This window comes from Colius striatus, chromosome 5, assembly GCF_028858725.1.
Source record: "Colius striatus isolate bColStr4 chromosome 5, bColStr4.1.hap1, whole genome shotgun sequence".
Classification (NCBI taxonomy): domain Eukaryota; kingdom Metazoa; phylum Chordata; class Aves; order Coliiformes; family Coliidae; genus Colius; species Colius striatus.
The window spans coordinates 9271177-9290666 of NC_084763.1; the positions used below are offsets into that span (position 1 = coordinate 9271177).

The 19490-nt window shown below is 40.7% G+C and overlaps 1 protein-coding gene across 1 annotated transcript in view; it reads right to left on the minus strand.

The window, feature by feature from the left end:
• NPSR1 (neuropeptide S receptor 1) overlaps positions 1 to 19490 on the minus strand; it is a 58632-nt gene that overhangs the window by 12070 nt on the left and 27072 nt on the right. Inside the window, exons 3-5 of the mRNA XM_061996873.1 lie at positions 6866 to 6969; positions 6454 to 6547; positions 1022 to 1223 (exon numbers count right to left, since the gene is read on the minus strand). Coding sequence (XP_061852857.1) covers positions 1022 to 1223; positions 6454 to 6547; positions 6866 to 6969 — 400 coding nt within the window. The remainder of the gene's footprint in view (positions 1 to 1021; positions 1224 to 6453; positions 6548 to 6865; positions 6970 to 19490) is intronic.

A 19490-nucleotide genomic window follows, 5' to 3' on the forward strand; every position in this document is an offset into this window, starting at 1 on the left:
CTCTCACCTGGGGTACTAATGAACGGGATGTTAATGAGGATTTATGGCTCATCACCTGCTGGAAAAGCAGATGGACCAAGAGAGATGTCCAAAGAACATGCAAACATAGCTTATATCTCATAGTCCAAACAGTATGTCAACAAATTATGGGGGAAAAAAGGAGTCTCAGCAAGTCTTCTTTGCCTCTAAGAAGAGAGGGACACCAAGACGTCCTATTGTAACCTTGCTACTAAAAAAGAATAAAAGGACAAGAAAGGAAAGGACTCAGAGAAGAAGTTACTGCCACTGGCAGCCTTTCAAGGCAGTTAAGAAGCCTCACTCCCACATCAGTTTTTTACTGCTCCTTTGCATTGGTAGCTTCTCAAGTCTTGATAATTTGTGCTTAACAGCAGCTAGTGGCAGTGCCCCAAAGGGAGGCAAGAAAATTCACTAATCACTCAGCACAATCTGGGATATTGGTTGACCTCAGTTTAAAATAGATTCTCCTGCAGATCATCTTTGTGAGTTTGGGCAAATCAGTCTCAAATATCTGCAGCTGTGCTTTCCCATTACAACATGGGAAGAATTTTATTGCCTCGCATTTTAGGAGTGGTTGGTATCTTCAAATGCTTGGAGATTTCTTTCCAATCCTGGTGAAGAAACGCACTTGTCTGTAAAGCTTGAGAACACTTTAAGTTAATTTTAGTTTAATTAGCATTAAGTGTGGTTTCCTGTTCTTTTATTAAAACTATGTTTTGTCATAATAGCTAGACATTTATCCTGGGTTTTTAAAGCCTGAAGCTGTGCAGATAAGTGGACACACTTAGAGATTCAGTCCTTTCTTTTTCAGAGGAAAGATTTCTGGCTATTAATACCGCATGGAGAACACCCAGGGCAAGTACAGCGACCCGTACATTATGTGATAAAAACTGAGGCAGGTGTGGAAGTGAAATCATAATGAATGAGTAGAAATTAAAGCATTAAGCTGAATGCACACTTGACAGCTTTCACCACGCGCTTGCTCACTGCTGTGCAGCCTTACCTGATGATGATCAGAGGAATGAAGTAGACCAAGAAAGCCACCACTGTCATGTAGGGTATCCAGTAGGAGTCATCAGGCCAGAGAGCCCAGCACTGCACTTCCCCATTGGAGAGCTGCCGTTTCCCAAAAATAATCAGAGTCGGTATGGAAAACAGGAAAGAGAGGCTCCAGGCCACTCCAATGAGAACTTTCGCCTGTCTTTCTGTGTAACAAAGTCAAATAGATGGTGTTAATGGAGGTGCTGGCTTGACTGGCTCTTTGTATCAGTACGAATAGAAAGGCAGAGAGGAGGAGTAGAGGGAATTTTGGGCTGCAGCTGGCTGGTGCTGAAAAGACTGCAAAGCAGAAAAGGGATTTCAGCTCCTTCTCATGACAAAAAGGCTTGTGTTTTCCATGTTTTATTTAAAGATGCTAAGGGCACTTGAATCTGAAACACTATGAGGAAGGTGAAGGTCAGAGTCTCAGTGAATCAGAAACTTGAGATGGTTTCTGTCTTCCAGGAAGACAACATCCTGAATGAATGCAAAGGACTGCAGGCCTGCCCTATTGCAGGCTGTTCCAGGCACAGGAAAGCAGCAATCAGTAGGACAAAAGAAGAAGCCGTTTTGCTACAGATAACAGAGGAAAGCTGAGACTGGTAAGGGTTGCTTAAAACATAGACTAGATTTGAGCATACTTGATGTACTAGCATGAGAAATGCCTTCCTTGGAATGGAAATGAAACATTTTGATACACCTTAAAGTGACAAATCTTTCAAAACATTTCCTATCAGGAAAGGGGAAAGTGCCTCAGTTCAGGATTAGAACAAACCAGCATGACCAGTTCTCTTTAACTCCAGCTGCAACTGTACTGCCCCAAAGAAATGTGGTCCTGGAGACCTCAGGCAACTCCTAGAGTTCTCTGCATTATAGAGGGAACCAAACCCAGCTGATATACTCAAGGGTAGACTGCTAACTGAGAGACGGGAAAAATGATGGTACTTAAGTGCTCAGCCCTGCTTCATCTGCCGTACTAGACATCAACTAGGAGATCCCGATGGACCTCATGCTGAAAAAACAGAGTTGAAGGATCTCAAACACTTGACAGGTTTGGGCTACTACTTCCACATGATTTCTGGCCTCCTCCACTGACAAGTGGGGAAGATTGGTGGGAAAGCAGATGATACCTGGCAGCACTCATGAGATTTTGTAAAAATCAATGGATTGGAGCAAATAGCCTCAAGACTTCTGTGTTCATAAATCTGCATCTTCAGAGTAAAGTCCAGGTAACTCTAGTCTAAAAGTGTGGGGGGAAAAGGATTAGTCTGTGGAGTGCCAGTGATTCTCACAGCAGTTATTCCTCCTGAGTCAGATTGCAAGAGGAATAGTTGGGGATAGATTTTTGATCTGGAAAGCTTTGGTGTTGAAATACCACATTGTCCTACAAAATACCTGAGGTTGGGAAATAGAAAATCACTCTATATTATGCATCTCAAGAAGAATGTCTTTCCTCCTTGAAGCTCAAAGTGCAATATGGAAGCGTGTGGGAGAAACATTCAGAAAGTAATTTTGTGCTTTATAAAACATCAGTTGCAAATAGTCGCTTCTCCTGCTCATTTTTAAATGCTACCCACGTTCAGCAAAATATGGTTTTGCTAATCTAAGGTTTAAGGGAACTGATGGCATCTATGAAAGTAAGAAGGTTAGATTAAGTCTATAAATATTGCACAGGCAAAGGAGAACTGTAAAGTTTCCCAAAGCATAACAGAATAAACTTAGCAAAACAAATATTCACAAAATATTTCATGACAAGAAGGCATTTCTTAATTGTGAATTAGCTCCTGAAACTACATACATAAGAGCCGCAGTAAGGTCCACTTGTCTGTTTTCTAAGGGGAAAAGATGATACTTAGAGAATATACTTAATTTTTTTGCACTGTATAGTGATGTCCTTAATCTGAAGACAAGTGAGCAATTTGGGTTGGGTGAGAGTGGTATTACATCATTGTGTTTATAAAGCATTAACTGTAATCTTTATTTATTCTTGTTTTTTAATGTCCCTTGTGTTTGGTAAAATATGGCCTTCCTCGTATACAGGGCAATGTTAGCATCTAGGTAAGCAGATTCTTGTTTTGTCAGACTAAAGTTAGTTGGCTGCTTCACAAGCAGGGTTTTTTAATGTTGGGTTTGGTTTTGTGGGTTGTTTTTTTGTATAAATGCTCTACTACACTCTAAATGCCAGCATATCATCAACCTAGAATTATATGAATTATAAATTACAGCTTTGGAAGGATGGTATTCTATTCAGCCAGTCTCACTATTTTCCTTTAAAAACAAGATTACTCTTTAAATATAGAGTAATGTGATTAATCTTTACATGTAGAAACCACTGAGGTGGTCAAGACTAACACTCAGGGCTGGAACAAGAATCTCAATCATGAGCTGTGGCATTGACTCTCGTAAAGGATGTTTTCATGTCACTGTCCCCTTTGCTGACCTTCTGCCACCCGTGCACAGCAGTTTTGTGCACATCTGTCTGCTCCCAGGAACATGTGGAGGGAGGGCACCTCCTGAGAGGAGTTTTGCTTTGCAATCTTTCTAAACTGTGAGTGCCATTTTAAAATTACCTTTTAAATCCAGAGAACACAAGGTGTGCCAGAATATCCTAGATCTGATGGATTTTTGGACATCCCAAAGCCATGCAAGGGACAGTTTACACCTAATTAGGTTTTGTCTTTTCCTTAAGCAGTTCTGTTATTGCCTGTTGCTTAGTTTGTATATATGTATATACGTATCTGTTCTATATATATGCTTGCATATACCTTTTTCAGCATGGTGAAATATTCATTAGCTGCCTTCTCAGTTTATTTTTGATCTTTATGATGGTTTTTTTGTGACTCTTTTGGTTATTGAATACAGCAAACATGTTAGGATCTGAATGTTTAATTCTTCCACGTTCTGCACCTTCTGTGGCCATTTATGTATTCACAAAGTGAGTATGAAATGTTTTAGCTGTTGAAGTTTGTTTTCTTAGAAGCCATGCAAAGTATAGATCCTTGCAAATGCTTTTTAACATGGCTTGAGGCTGGTAGCTAAAGCTCATTTTAACAAAAACTAAAATTGTTTGACATTTTCAAAGCAAAATGATTTTTTTTTTCAAAATGATATTTCAAGGCTACATGGAGACATAATAATTAAAACTGGTAAGGAGAAACAATACTTTCAGTTCTTGATTGAAGGATTTGAGGGGATGAGTGTTTCATTTTGGAAAGAAGTTTGTCAAAAATTGTTTCAGAACTGTTTTTAAAGTTTCTCTGTGTCATCACCAAGGATAAAAGTTTTGTAAATCTCTTTTGCTCTCCACCTGCAGAATAGCTAAGAGGGCATTTCAAAAGGCCTCCCCACCCTGCCTCCTCCTTGACACCACTGCTAGAAATAGCTGGGTGCAAAAGGTAAATATTTACATTTGTTCCAGGAAGCTGCTATTGTGAGTATAACTCTCTGAATCTTTCTTTTGAATTTACAGCTGCCTCATTTTTCTCTTTGAACATGGTCTTTGCTTGCCTATTAGTGTGTAGTCAACTCTTGCCAGAGGCAGCTGTGGTTTGTCAGTGCTATCACTGCCTGCAGCTTTTTTCCCTTCCAGAGTTGCACCCAGCTGATGGCTCTGCTGCCTTAAGGCTGCTTGTCCTGGTTTCAGCTGGGATAGAGTTTATTTGCTTCCAAGTAGCTGGTACAGGGCTGTGTTTTGAATTTGTGTTGAGAACAGTGTGAATATCAACAGGAAAGGTTTTTGTTATTGCTGAGCAGTGCTCACACAGTGTCAAGGTTTTTTTCTGCCCCTCACCCTGCCCTGCCAGGGAGAAGGCTGTTGGGGCACCAGAAGCTGGGAGGGAGTATGGCCAGGACAGTTGACTCCAACTACTAACAGGGTTATTCCATACCATAGGACATCATGCCCAGTCAGTGGTGGTGAGTAACTGCATCATGCATCATTTGAATGATTTTTCTTTTCTCCTTTTAATTGTTATATTCATTTTTGTAGTAATTATGTTTATATGTTCTATTGTTATATTTTATTTCCTTTTAGTTACTAAACTCTTCTTATCTCAACCCACAAGTTTTGCTTTTTTTTCCCAATACTCCTCTCCATTTCACTGAGTGAGAGTGATGGTGTGAGCCAGAGGCTGCATTGTTGTGCTGCTGGCTGGGGTTAAACCACAGCACTGCTCTTCTCCATCTTAAAAACAAAAGAAGAAACTTTATGGTATAGGTATATAAAATGAAAATGGGTTTAAAAAAGGTTTTTATGAAGATTTGAGGCAGTTTTGTGGGATTTTTTTTAATTTCAAAGTGGTTTGTAAAGATTAGCTACTAAATTCTTTACTAAGCTGTGGTGGTAATTTAGTAGATGCAGCTTTTCCTACACCATGTATGAGGAAGAAATGTCAGCAGGATCTGTCTCACAGCTCGCCCCACTCAGCCAGCAGGTTTAAGAGCCCTTGCACAACATCAGCAGGAGCTGCAGAGCACACCAAAGCCTGATGAGAAAACCTTGGTATCCATCTCCTCATTCTGAAAATGTTGGTTTGCACACTGGGAAGTATGAAGCTACACTTCACACAAGTATTCAAAGTTTTCAGACCTTAACATCCACCAAGGCTGTACCACTGCCTGGGCTGTGGTTGGTTCACAGGTTTTTAAGGCACTAATCCAATGCCCTGAACAGAGCAGGTAGATAAAAGCCATCATTACTCCAAAACAAGAATGGTATTTGCATTTGATTAAAGCACATCTTCCAGAGCCCATGCTCCTTGTAACTATTCCACTCCCTCCCCACCTGCTATTTCTGTTTATTCATTCAGTGCAACATACTTAACGTCTCACTTTGGCTCTGTAGGAAAGAAACTGTGTTCTCTAAATTGTACTGCTAAGCAGCCAGGATATATTTTAGTGTTGTAAAAATAACAAATAGAAGAAATGGTAGGAAACAGTAGATATCCAAACTTATATGTTATAACTTTTGAAGTTCTCTTATTAAACTTCTTTAGTACTGAGATTTCTCAGTATTACATCCATATTCAAGCTATTTTTTAATCTAAATAAACAGATAATATAGCTGTTGCAGGTCCTAGAGTCAATATAGTTGTACAAGGGTAGCTTTTGCCCATAATAACCTTCTCAAAATGCTGGAAGATAATGAAAACCTCTATACTTTTAAAAATGTCATTTTGCTTCTTTGCTAACACAATTCGTATAAAAACTGCTGAGGGCTATGTGCAGTTTAATAAATCTTGAAACCACAGCTCTTTTGCCATTTAGAAAACTGTAACAGAGTCCAAATGTTGCTACAGCACGAATGAATAATTCATGCCAAGAAGTTTAAGAATTTTGAAATGAAATAAACTATCCAATAACATCCATAGCAATAGTAAGGTGCAGAAATTCTCCTACCTCCTTGCAAGAACTTCATTGGGTAAACTATGGCATGATACCGGTCTATGCTTAGTGACACAAGGACGTAAGTCGAGGCGTATAGAAGGACCACCTGGAGCAGAAGGTATATGAGACAGCAGTTGAGACACATTTACTGCAGAAAATAATGTCAGCAAGAATACTGAACTAGGAATATGTGAAAACTTTTAACAGAAAAGAGAAAAAGAAACCCTTGTATTTTAATCCACATAATTTTTTCTTTATCTTTTCCACAAAAGTTAAAAGATTTAATTCTATAATTAAAAACATTTCATCTTTAAGTCAACACTTGAAGCATTTAACAGTTCTGGTGCCAGAAATGTATCTATTGAGCATTTTTTGGTGAGGGTTTCTTGATGTGGGTATATAAGGGAGAATGAGGTTTCTATACCTGGAAGTAGCGAACGACTCTGCAAACAATATCAGGAGCCATGAAATCTCCAGTGTAACGCCAAATGATGTCAGTCATTATATTTATGAGTCCTGTGAACGAATCTGTAAAGAAAATTAACTTAAGAAACACTAAAAGAAGCAAATACATGACTGCAGGTGAGCCGCAGAGGCAGATATCACTCTCAAGGTGTGGCAGTTCCCCCAGTCTTGTGGCTAGCCACGTCATGACCAGTCAGCCCAGGATGCCAGAGGAGCTTGGAAAGCCTCAGAAAGTTTTGAGTATGTATTTTCTTGTTCTCCTAATTTACTGGCAATCCATTCAAACAGACGAGATGGTAACATCAGCCCTAGGTTGGTCTGTTCCTATACCAAAGATGCCTTGAATTAACTGAGATCAATTCCTCCTTAAACAACAATTTGCTGCTTTTTTTTTTGTGTGGGTAGAGCTGCATAAAACAACACTGGTGGGTTTTAATCTCACATAAACCTAAAAGTTTCAGGCTTGTCCATGAGAAACATGGAGAGACCTGTGTGGTGGGCCTGATCCTGTAGCCTACCAGACCCACTGCCACTTTCCTAAGGCCCCCAGGTTTTCATAGAATCACATAAGCAATCATTTTGATTGGAAAAGACTTTTTAAGATGAAAAAGACTTTGCAACCTGATCTGGGTGAACCTGCTTTTGCAGTGGGGTTGGACTAGATGATCTCTAAAGGTCCCTTCCAACCCCTACCATTCTATGTTTTTATGATTAAGATCATCAGGTCCAACCACTAACCTCACACTGTCAAGCCCATCACAAAACCATGTCCCTAATGTTCCATAACTCACGTTCCATGACTTGTGGATCAAATCTAGCCCTGGAGAAGCTGTAGGTTAGAGTCTAAGAGTATCTGCTTGATCCTTGCTGTGCCAAGTATTTGACTGTTTCATGTCCTTTTTCCTTTGTCTTTTATTTTATTTTACAAATAAATATGTGCCCTGCAGAAGTATCTGGGGTGATATCCAAATGCTGCTGAAATTAGTGGTAATGTTACCAGGATTTTATTCACAAACTTAATTATTTAACGACTAACCCTGCCTTCTCAGTTTAAAGTTAAACTACTTAAGCTTGTGCTTTTGCATTCACCACAATAACTACACCTCAGGCTATCTTTTCTTTATTTTTAGTGAGAAAATCTAAGGAGATATTGCAGCCTGTGGGACAGGATAAATGTTTTAAATGCTGTCCGTGGAAGCAAACATGTCTTAATCCAGCATCTCACCACGTCAAATAACACACAGTGTTGCTCTTCTTGCACAAATTAACGCAAAGGGAAAGAGCAGGTTGGGAAAATGTTTTGTGTGATTTGTCAGGACAAAACCAAGTTGTCTAAAGAAATAGCTTTAGTCCATATTATAAAAATTTAGTGGTAAGATGCTTCATTTTGACATCACCATTTTACACATTCAAAACCCATCTCTGAAGTTTAGTGTGATAAAGGCACTCTAAGCCCTGTATCAGGAGATTTTGGTTTGAAATGTATGCTTTTTAGAAACAAGATGTTTCAATAATTTAGAAAACATTACAAATGTTACTTTGTTGGGTTTTTTTTTGTTTAGCAGTAAATGGTTTGAACCAGTATTTCCAAGCAAACAGGTAAGTCTTTGGCAAAATGAGTGTCTTCTAAGCTCTTTGAAATGGTAGAAATTCTAGACATTTCTAGCTGGGAAGTGAGAGCTCAGCTTAATGCTTTAGAAGAAGCAACCTGTTGTGCTTCACTAGAAAACTAGGATTATTTTTTCTGTATCAGCAATCCTTTATCTCCTCTATTTCTTCAGCCCTTTATCTCCTCTTTTTCTTCAAGGCTCAGTTCAAAATGAGATTAGAGTAGAAATATCACCGCTGTTGCACATAACTGCATTACCTCCCTCCTTAAGACTTTATCCTTCAATTAATTCTCATTTGTTCTTTCCTCTCCTGGTGTTTCCCAACCTCATTTACTCTCTCCTCTCTTCCCCTGCCTCCAGAGGGAGGCTGGCTCAGAGATGACCTCCAGAAGGAAGTTTTATGTTTGAAACCTTGTGTTAAATGTTGCTTATTGATCAGAGTGATGGGGCAAGGAGTGATTGTTCCTATGATGAGTACAGTGGCTGTAAGACTTTATAGAAAAGACTGTAGGTGTATATAATGAAAATAGTCTTTTCTGAAACACTTAAAATTCGTTGGTTTCTTCAAATGAAACATGTCAAACCCAGCCTTTCTCCTCTCCTTACTCCTGCATTATTGATTCATATTCTCTCGCTCTCCAGTGATGAAATATTCATTGGTTCAAAGCAATACACATCAATAGAGCTTCACCTCAGGATATCCTCCAGCTACTGATGGTCTGAGCACCCACCAAGCAGGCGGTAAATGAGGGTTCAGCTTCCTTCCAGGGGAGGAGGGCTGCAATCACTCCCACCCATCTCTGTGTTCTCTAGATGAAAGGGAAGGAAAAGGGAAGGCACTTCAGCTGTGTCTCCATCTCCCTCTTCTCACCACCACTTTGTCATATCTTTCCAACACACTAGGAGAGATCTTTGGAAGTGGATCCTGCAGGTGAGGTGAGAGATGGGACAGTGTCCTGCTAGTGTCTGGGACAATAAGTGAAGAGCAGTTTGCTAGGCACAAGCAATTTTGGTAGGCCCAGAAGCACACTCGCAGCATAGGCCCACATCAGCTTTTTAGTTTGCATCAGAAGTGCAGGTTTTTTTTAAACCGTGGTTGGCATCCCACATGGCAGAGAAGCTGCCACACCATGGGATGGCAGCCACTGCTCAGGATGATGGACCATGGGGAGTTTACATGGCTGAAGTAACACTCCCCAAATGCACAATGTGGGTATCAGCCCTGTCTTGATCATGCTACAGGTCTATAACACTGCATTACCTACTAATATAGCTATAGCCTTCAGTGCTTCAGGAGCTTTAAAGACAACTCAAAACTGTCTTCCCCTTGACAGCCTTTGAGTGAGGTTTTTTTCAGGTGACTGCAGGGGCTTTTAAGCAAGGTTCAAACTTCACAGTGTCTTTGTGCTGACAGCCCCAGCTCCTCTCCCTCAGCGGTACCTTTTAAGAGCTCTTTGTGCAGAGTTTCTGAGTCACTGGAGGGGCTCAGCATGCACTCCTCTGAGCGTGTGCCCCTGAGCACAACATGCATGTGTGTGCCAAAGCAGATGCAGCCAGCTGTATGTGTGTGCCAAATTAGCCAGATTTCTCAATACCCTTTTATTATAGAAGCATTCACCCCCACCACATCCTCACGCCCTCAGCAGGTTTTGGAAATCTCTCTTGTCTTTTTGATCCTAACAAGTACTGGACTAATTTTTCCCCCACCCCAGCAGCCCCAAATCCTACTCAACTTTGTGACTGCTCCTTCCAGGATCTGCTTACACTATCTGGCTGGCTCAGCTGTGCTCCAGGCATCCGCTCCTCTCACTCCCTTTCTTCTCTACTGTCTGTTCCAGGGGCTCCTTGTTCCTTCTCTGCAAAGGACTGAGCTCTCTCAGTCTGACCCACCTGCACACTTTCACACTTTTACACCCAGTACATAATGTGTCTCATGCAGGTGATCAGACAGCATACAGGAAAAATGCAACAAAGCTGCAAATATAGGCAAAGAAATTAAGCTACTGCTCTCTGCTGTATATGTTCTAATCTTTTGTTTCAATGCATCGTTTTCTGTTACACATCTGTTATTCACTCTCTAGTCACCTAACTGGTCACCCCGGTGGTAAGCACAAGTGCAAGTTCCACCAACTAGCAGTACTTCTTGCCCTGAATGTCCCATCTGGCCATTTCTTGCTTTATGTTCCACCCTGTCCCCTTCCAGTACAAGTACCTGATGCAAACCTTTATTGGTGCTAATTATTCTGTTCTTACTACTCATCAGAGCTGCAATAATTAGACTTCATGTTTTTCACACCATCACATCATTGCTTTAGCCTACAAGCCCCCTTTCACACAAAACCAAGGCTATAAATCTGACACACAGTTCATGAATTGCCAGTAGAGCTTTATTCACTGGTAGATGAATCCTTCTCACCCATGTATCATCTCAGATGCAATTACAGCCACGACCACAGTGTCCTGAAACCCTCATTTGTCATGTAGTTTGAATTGCTGTGGTAGAGGTTAGTGTTTAGAAGTGAGACGATCTCAGCAATGTGATCTCAGCAGATCACGCGTTCCCTGGTTGCTTTTGGCAACCTTACATCTCTGTAGAGTATCACTGGATTACATCATTGACATCCTAACTGGTAAAGGTTGGGAACAGGAAACCAACATAGCTAATACATCACTTTAGACCTCAATGTCCTCATTATTGCTGGCATCTCCACTGCTCCTTGCTAAGCTGGTGGCTTGCATATTAGATGCTAGTGTTCTTTCACTGATGAATGTTCCTGGGCCAAATGGCACCAAGCTCATTCCTGAAAACAGTGCTAACCAGCCTTCACCTGTAACTGTGTGCAACCTTGTAATTCCACTGCTTTCTTAATATTTTCCTATTTTCTTTTTTACCGGGAAGTGGTGTGTGTACTGTGGTTCCGTGTCTGCATTGCTAGGCAACTGTGTGCCTCATTTAATTTCTCAGAAAAATAAGAAAAAAAATCAATTAATATATTTTTTTTCTTTTATAGAACTCACCCCCCCCCCCCCCCCCCCCAGCAAGTGACAGTTTATAACTTTCAACTGAAGCCAAATGTGTATTCACAGAACGATGCAGTTCTTGATTCCTTGTTGAAGAGAGGAAACATGAGATATGATGCTCTCCTACCATCTGACAGGAAGTTGTACTGAGGTGGGGATCAGCCTCTTCTCCCAAGCATCAAACGACTGGACAAGAGGAAATGGCCTCCACTTACACTAGGGAAGGTTTAGGTAAGATATCAGGAAAAATTTCTATCCTAAAAGAACAGGCTGCCCGGAGAAGTGGTTGAGTCACTGTCCCGGGAGGTATATAAAAGACGTGTAAATGAGGTGCTTAGGGACACAGTTTAGTGGTGGATGTGGCAGTGCTGGATTTGATGATCTTAAAGGTCTTTTCTAACCAAAACTGTTCTTTGTTTCTATGATTCTGTGAAAAGAGTAAGAAAACAACTAAGAGAGGAGAAGCTGCGCATGTTCCCCAGAGGAGACTGAAACATGCTCAGTATATAGTACTACAACATCCATGGCTGAGAAATATGGCAGATATTGAAACAAACTTCTGAAAATCCTGCACCCTAAAGACCAGTTTTACCCAAGACTGTCATGGTAAAATCCCTTTGGGTGTTTTTTAATCGGCATGAGTGAGTGCAGGCATTGTCTCTACACATCTGAGCACAGGGAGTGCTTGGTTCAGGAGGTGATTGCAGCAGCCTGGGTGGTGAGCACTGCCTCATGTAACTGACGTGGAAAAAAACAACCCACTACCCTTGGAGGGATAAATCTGGATGCTGGCCTGCTGTTGCTATGAGTGAGACAAATTTTCGTGGCTAACAAACCTCCACAGAGACACAAGTCCATTACAGAAAACAAATGGAGGTAATTAGTGATCTGGCATGGGAATAAAGACAGGTTACAACTGTCCCAGTTAATATGTTCATAGATATTTGTCGACTTGGTGTCATTGCCAACGGGATGTACATTGTGCAGACTTTGGGATATTTCTTTCGTTACAACCAAGGAAGTTACGACAAAGAAAACTGTGCTAGCAAGTCTGCAAGAAAATATCTCTATCATTTGATTATTAGTACTGACATCACTCTTCCCTTAAGACACTTATCCTAAAGATGCTGAAAGTCTTTTCTGTCAGAAGTGGAGAGCAGATTGCTGGTAAACTGTGGTGGGTTAAAAACCTCCATGTGTCATCTCAGCTGCAGTTTGATCATTTTTTCCCCTGATGAGAACAGTCCTATTAAATTGGATGTGGTGATCCATGACTTTTTGGTGAAGCTTTGCATCTTGCTGAAATTTTGTTCCTCTTCTCATGTCGCTTCCAGAGTGATTCCACTTTAACAAGGGATGCTTTGTTCTGCTTTGTTGACGGCAATAAGCTGCACAAGGCACAGCAGCAGCAGTAACATTATGTAAGGAGAGACAGGCAGTGTGAGCTCTTTGTCAGGGCTGAGCTCTTCAGAGGGCTCATTTTTTTGGACCTCATGTGCACTTCTGACACTTACCCCTTTCCCAATGAGCACATCCACTGGAAGCAGCAGAAGCAGTAGTTTACTGTCACCTGCCTCAGGTTTACTATCACCTGAGTGATAGACCCTTAAAACCAACAATGGCATCACTGCCCTATTAAAGCAATAAGGTCCTGCCTGTGATTTTTGAAGTGATGAGGTAGCCATCACTGCTCTGCTATTGTTGCTCTGTGTCACACTTGATGTGCTGTCAGCTAATAAGAGTCAGTGCTGTGAGCTTGCCTTGCAAGTTAGTAAATCCCCTAGCTGGTTTTGTTACAGACCAGAGGGTGCAATCAATTTCAATTTCAGTGTGTTTAGGGCTCCTGAGGTCGCAGGTTGGTTCAAGGATAGGCACAGGGGAGAGAGAGCAGGAGAAGCTGCTCTACCTCCTACAGACACATCTGTGGTTCATTTCATTATGACCTTACTCCCTTAGTCTGTGCTTTCCACTGAAAACAGCACATGTGGCTTGGCAAGTATTTGCTGCACTAGAAATAATCTTGTGGCCACCTTAGCTAGAAAACGTACATAGTCCCCTGCTCTCATTCAGCAGCTTGATGGTGAAATAGGTTATGTACCTCCTCTGGGCACCTGCAGAACAAGATCCTTGCAAGACACCTAGAAGATATCATTTAAAAAGATTACATTTTGGCTCTTAAAACTCTGAGCTCCCAGGAGCCTTATGCAGTGCTTTATGAGCAGGTGCTAAGGGCACAGGGGCAAGTGCAGCCCTAACACTTTCACTCTATGATAGCCTGTTTATCCTCTTCACAGTCTCTCCAGTTGCATTTGTCTGGGTTTGTGGTTGTTTTCAGTCCCTTGTTCCAGCACTGCAGAGTATCTGGGCACAATGATGGAGATGGAGCCAATGAGGAAGGTGGCTTGCCCTCCCAGGGGCTGCCCTGAACCCACTCACACTGAATTTAACTCCTAGAAGCATCAATATGGAGCAGATTTGGTTGTATTTCGATGGGGGAAGGATCCCAACTCTCTGCTGGAGGGTTCCTGGGAAGATGGAGAGAAGTGAGAACCAGAATTTGGGGTGTTCTAAGCTTTTGTGGGGAATCAGCACATACCCACAAACAGTTTGTTGTGGTGCTCATGCTGGAGCGGACATGGTTTAACACATTTACCAATGATGTGTCCTACATTGCTTTTGTGTGTTTTCTCCTTCAGGCTTGCCTGCCTGAAGCAGAACACAAAATGTACTGGATGAAACAAAACCCACTTGAAAATTTCAAGAGGAAACCTGTTCAGTTCCCCTGTTTAAGCTACGTGGATGTTTTCTTCAGTGACAGAAGTGATGTTTTTTTCCCTTTCTAGTTCATATGAAGAGACAGAAAATTTTGTTGCATTGCATAAGGATTGTATTTATTGCATTTCTTACTTTTTGGCTCTGAGATCCCTCTCCTCCTGCGATGAGGCAAGTCCTTTTAGGCAAGATGCTGTAGTGAGACTTCAGCCTCACTCCAGAGCTCATCCAGGTTAAAAGATGAAGAGTTGAGAAAAGCATGTACTGCACAATGTTAACGTCTTAAGAAATAGTGGTTACAAGAGAGCTAGAGAGAAGGTCCCTAGGAATCCAAATTTAACATGTCCTGACACTGTGAAGGGCATTGAGGTTTTGTTTTGTTTTCCTGGAAAACAAGGACATGCCTTCTCAAAGGACATAGAAATCACAGGGTTTGTCATTCATTCCCTCTTCATTTCTTTAAAATGATGCCTGTACTTCTAGCACCTTCCAGAGGAAATATACCTTCTGAGATATCAAATACCAAAACAAGCCCATTTTAATTCTGTCCTTCCCCGGCATCTTGTATCTTTCATTATTTCCTCTGAATCACCCTTACTGATCCTTTTTGGTAACTCTTTATCTCAATTATTTTAAGGACCTCGTGTTTATATCCTAGTCACAACAGCAGCTGCATGATTATTCTCATCTAAAAAATGTGGAATCTCCTGGGAATATTTTCTGTTGGTGTAGTTCAGACATTCTGGTCATTATACTCCAATACCTGTACTTCCTACAATCTTGTCTTAGTAGACTCAGGTATTGTTAATGACTTTAGTCCAAGTTGGAATGGTAAGAATAAAACTTTCTTTCCTCCCTTGTGGGAAACTGTAAATCAGATTCCCATGATGCTCTATCAGTGATATTCCATGCTGCAGCTCAACTTTTGTCCAACTTTAGGCTTGCAATTGCAGAACAGTAGAACAAGGTTCACTCCCATTTTTTGTAGCTGCTTTTTGTCTCCCCTGGTGTTTGCTGAAAGCATGAACAAAATCATACTGGAGAACAGCCTTGTAAAATTGTCATGTGTAAAAGGTAACACATGCAAATATATACCAAGCTGCTTTCCATTAAACATATAGAAATGTCAGAACAGGCTGAAGATTTCATTACATATGGTCTGGATCTCAGTCCTATAGTTGGGCTGAACTTGGCTGATATAGACTTCAAAGTGTTTGATCTTATTAAAATAACTAAGTCTCTGCAGAACCATATGTGATGTCTTTGACCTGAATTTCATAAATGCTGTTAAACCCCTGTAAGCATTTGGCAACCAGCTAGGTAATGGAGTTAAAGGAAGTGTCTCTTGCACAGAAACCTGTAAAAAACCCCACAGACTGGCAGATGAGGAAGCACCACATGAAAATAGTGAGTGTTTTATCCTACAGCCCTTTGGAAAGATGGAGAAAAGTATTTTACTGTTAGTGGCACGAAGACAATCTAACTAACTCAGAATAATACATGACTATCACTGCTTTAATATGCAAGAAGGGAATAGAAAAAATCCCTACCTTTTTAATGCAGCTTTTTGTTTCAGTGGTTTTTTTACTGCATGCAAAGGCTATTTCCAGTGTAATTTCCATCTGATTCCAATTAGGAAAGTTGCAGTACAGATGATGGACTAAAAGATGTTAATGTTGTATTTGTACTTCCAATGTCAAAAGTTTAAAGTAATGTCTTTTAACAGGTGCTAATGAGATACTAAAAAATGATTCCAAGTAAAGCACAGTCATTATGGTCATACTGTTGGCAGCACGGTGCTCCTGCAATCCCGTCTCTCAACGTTTACCACCAGCATATGAAGAAGCCATACACCTACCTTCATTTATCAACAGAAGTCAAACTCTCATGTAGAGTAACTGTAAAATAAACATCCTCTCTGTCAAATGACAATCCCACCTGTACTTTCAGCAGGGAATCAAACAGGAATCCATATAATTTGTAGGCAACATGTTTTCCAAGCAATTCAGAAAGAAATACACTTCTTCCCTTAATGCTGAAATTTGGACCCAAAGGATTATACAGCTTGGCTGTCAAGCACCTTTTATTAAAAACAAAAACAAAGCACAACTGTCATTAGGATTTGAATGTCTGAAACAGGCTGAAGGTAGAAAAACCATAATCAGTCCTTCAGGACCCCAGAACAATTCTGTAGCTGTCAAAACAAGAATTAAGCCTTCCCATAAACCAGCACAAATTGACACAGCGAAAGACGACGCATGCCAATGTAAAAAAATACATAGTTCAGTCCATTGGCTGCTGAGTGTATCTGCAAAGCATATTCAGGGCTACCACTGGGACATAGGAAAGGTTATCAAAATATCAGACATCCTAATGTCTGCTTTTTCTTTGAGGCCCCAAAGAAATCCCCGAGTTTACCTCCTGCCCTTCACCTTTCCCTGTGCCATGATGTGTGTGCCAAGTGTGATAATAATATCAACCCAATTGTTCTTCCTGTGCTGTGCCCTGTCCAAATAAATGAATTGCCTTGAAGAAAGTGGAAAGGTACATTAAAGAGGTCAAATGTTTTGCAAGCCAGACTTCAAGATGCTGCTGCTCTGTTTTCACAAAGCACATAATTAATATGAATAAAGGGTGTGCCTAGGTCTCCCACAACACTGTGTCCTTGGGCTGTGGCACACCATAGACCCGAGGCATCAGATGTTTCCTGATGTGACCAAGTCAGACCTGTCTGACACACTCCTTCCCTGGGCTCCCAAAGAGTTCAAAGTGATACTGATATGAGGACACACAGAGCCCCTGAGACATGCATAGAATTTTGCTAAAATGAAGTCAAAGTTTCCTACCAGCATCAAGAACCTTTGGATGAGATGCACTTTTTGGTTTAACAGCTAAGCCAAACAGCAGCCACGACAAGGCTGCAATCCCAGCCCAAAATTGAAGCAACAGCATTTTAATCATAAAGGATTTTTTTTTTAATAAATGCCTGACTTCTTGGCCAAAAAGGTCTGAGTAGTTTTAGGATGAATAACCAGAAATTTGGATTTTCCCTGCAGGCAATTCAATGAGATTGATAAGTGTAAAAGCTTGTAAACAATAACTCTCATTTGAAAGCTAAAATCAATTAGGCCTTTTTCCACATCCTTTTAGTCAGCATCCTAGCAAAATTCTTCTGAATATGGAATGCCTTCCAAAACTGGAATGTCTTCCAAAGCTTGATACTTATTTACAATTCACACAAAAACCAGAACTATGTGGGAAACGCACTAAGATGATTAAAGTGTCTCTCCATTTCAGGAGCAATGAATGGTCAACCAAGAAGAGATGTGAATATTTTTAGCAACCTCTGAGGAGAAACAGACTGTATAAATCCAGCAATCCAATGAATTTATAACATCACTATATTTTCAAGAACATTTTCTGCAAAGCATAAAAAAATGCATTGTGGAACTATTGTTTGCTGAAAACTATGCTAACCTGCCAAATACATTTGAAAATGCATTTGATATACTAATGAATGAATGTTTAAGGATTTATAAATACATTTGAAAATATATAGTGCTGTCCTGCAAGAGTAGGTAGTCCATTCATTTGTGACATTTCAAGATGATCAAATTAGCCCTAAGCAAGAGAAAAAATGTTTTGTTTGTGACACTATCTGCACACAAAGAGGTCCAACAAAAGAACTCAAAACCATTTCCTTCTCCAGATCTTCTCAAATTTACATCAACATTATAAACCATGTAAGTGAAACATAGAGTTATTTAAAAACATACCTGTAAGGGGTATGGTTTTGAAAGCCCTGCTTTGTTTTTCCGATGGATCATGTTGAATCAATTTTTTCCAGTCTACTTGTATTAGCTGGGCAGAATATTCACAGAAATGCAATTGTGTATTGTAATTTCCCTTTGATCACAGTCATTTTATTTCTTATGTTTCCCAAGCAGTTTTCTAGAAAATGCAGCAGTAATGGTATGCAGCAGTGGATATTGAGCTGCTTGCAAACCACTCAGGCAGCTCGTAAAAACATTATTAAAAGGCAAATGCCCTTTGTGCTCATAACTTCCAAACTACGCAAGCTGAAGTGCTTTAATGCTTCTAATGTTTTGTAACGTAGTGAGATGTGCTCTGCTGGAGTTAGTGCTGTGGCTTTCCAGCTGACAACTTGTGCTCTCCTGTCAGTTACCAGTTTGATTTGACTCTGACTCTCCTCTAGTTCAAGAAGGTGTCTGAGAACGCTTTGCTGAGAAGCCTGATGACTGACAAGAGGCACATGGAGTCCTCTCTCATCTCCTGCAGAGGGAAGCTCTTCAGAACATGCTAAGGCATGACTTTGGTATCTCTGAGATCCTCCTCCCAAACCATGGAGGCTCTGGAGATGCCCAGTCCCATGAAGGTGCTCTGGCTTACCTGCTAATGAGTGTCTGTCTCATCAACTGGGGCTCTGGGAGAGCTGTGAAGGCCACAGAGAGAAAAAGGGCTTTCTGTACAAGCAGTTCACTTGGTAAAATAATAATGGAGCTATTTTAAAGACATCCTTGATGTTCACTTAGGAAGTGGTATTTTGCTTTAGTTCCTGAATGCCTTAAACTGCCATGTTCCTCTCTCCTGAGGTCATCTCTTGCTTTGCAACATCCATGAATTTAGTGTTCAGACATATGAGTTTACTCCTTTACCTAAAGAATTGAGAGTTCATCTGTGTTTTCTCCTATAATCAGCCTTTGTACAGGCGGTCTGCAGCTTTGCACAGGCAGAGGAGAGCAACAATATTTGCTGTAGCATTTAGCATCTGAATGACTATTGCCGATCCTCATAGTCTGCTAGGGATCTGCCATCATGACAGTTGCCCTGGCTTCAGCTTGTTTATTATTTTCCTCATTGTACTTTTTGTTTGCTGTAAAGTTTGCTGTAGTTCTCTTCACTCTTTTTTTCTATCTTGCCTATTTCTGCTGTAAACGTAACACTAATTTTATACTGTCTAAAGAGTCCAGGTTTTGCAGTCTTTCTGTAAATCACAGGCATAAAGGATGTAAAATATACTAGGCTAAGATCTTTGCAGACAACAAGTATCAATCTAACCAGTATCAAGCTGCTAACATACTATTTAGTTTTCCCATTGGCCTCAAAATCTTTATCTGAAATAGCAATTTCTCTATTGGCATATGATTTCCCCCAAAAGGG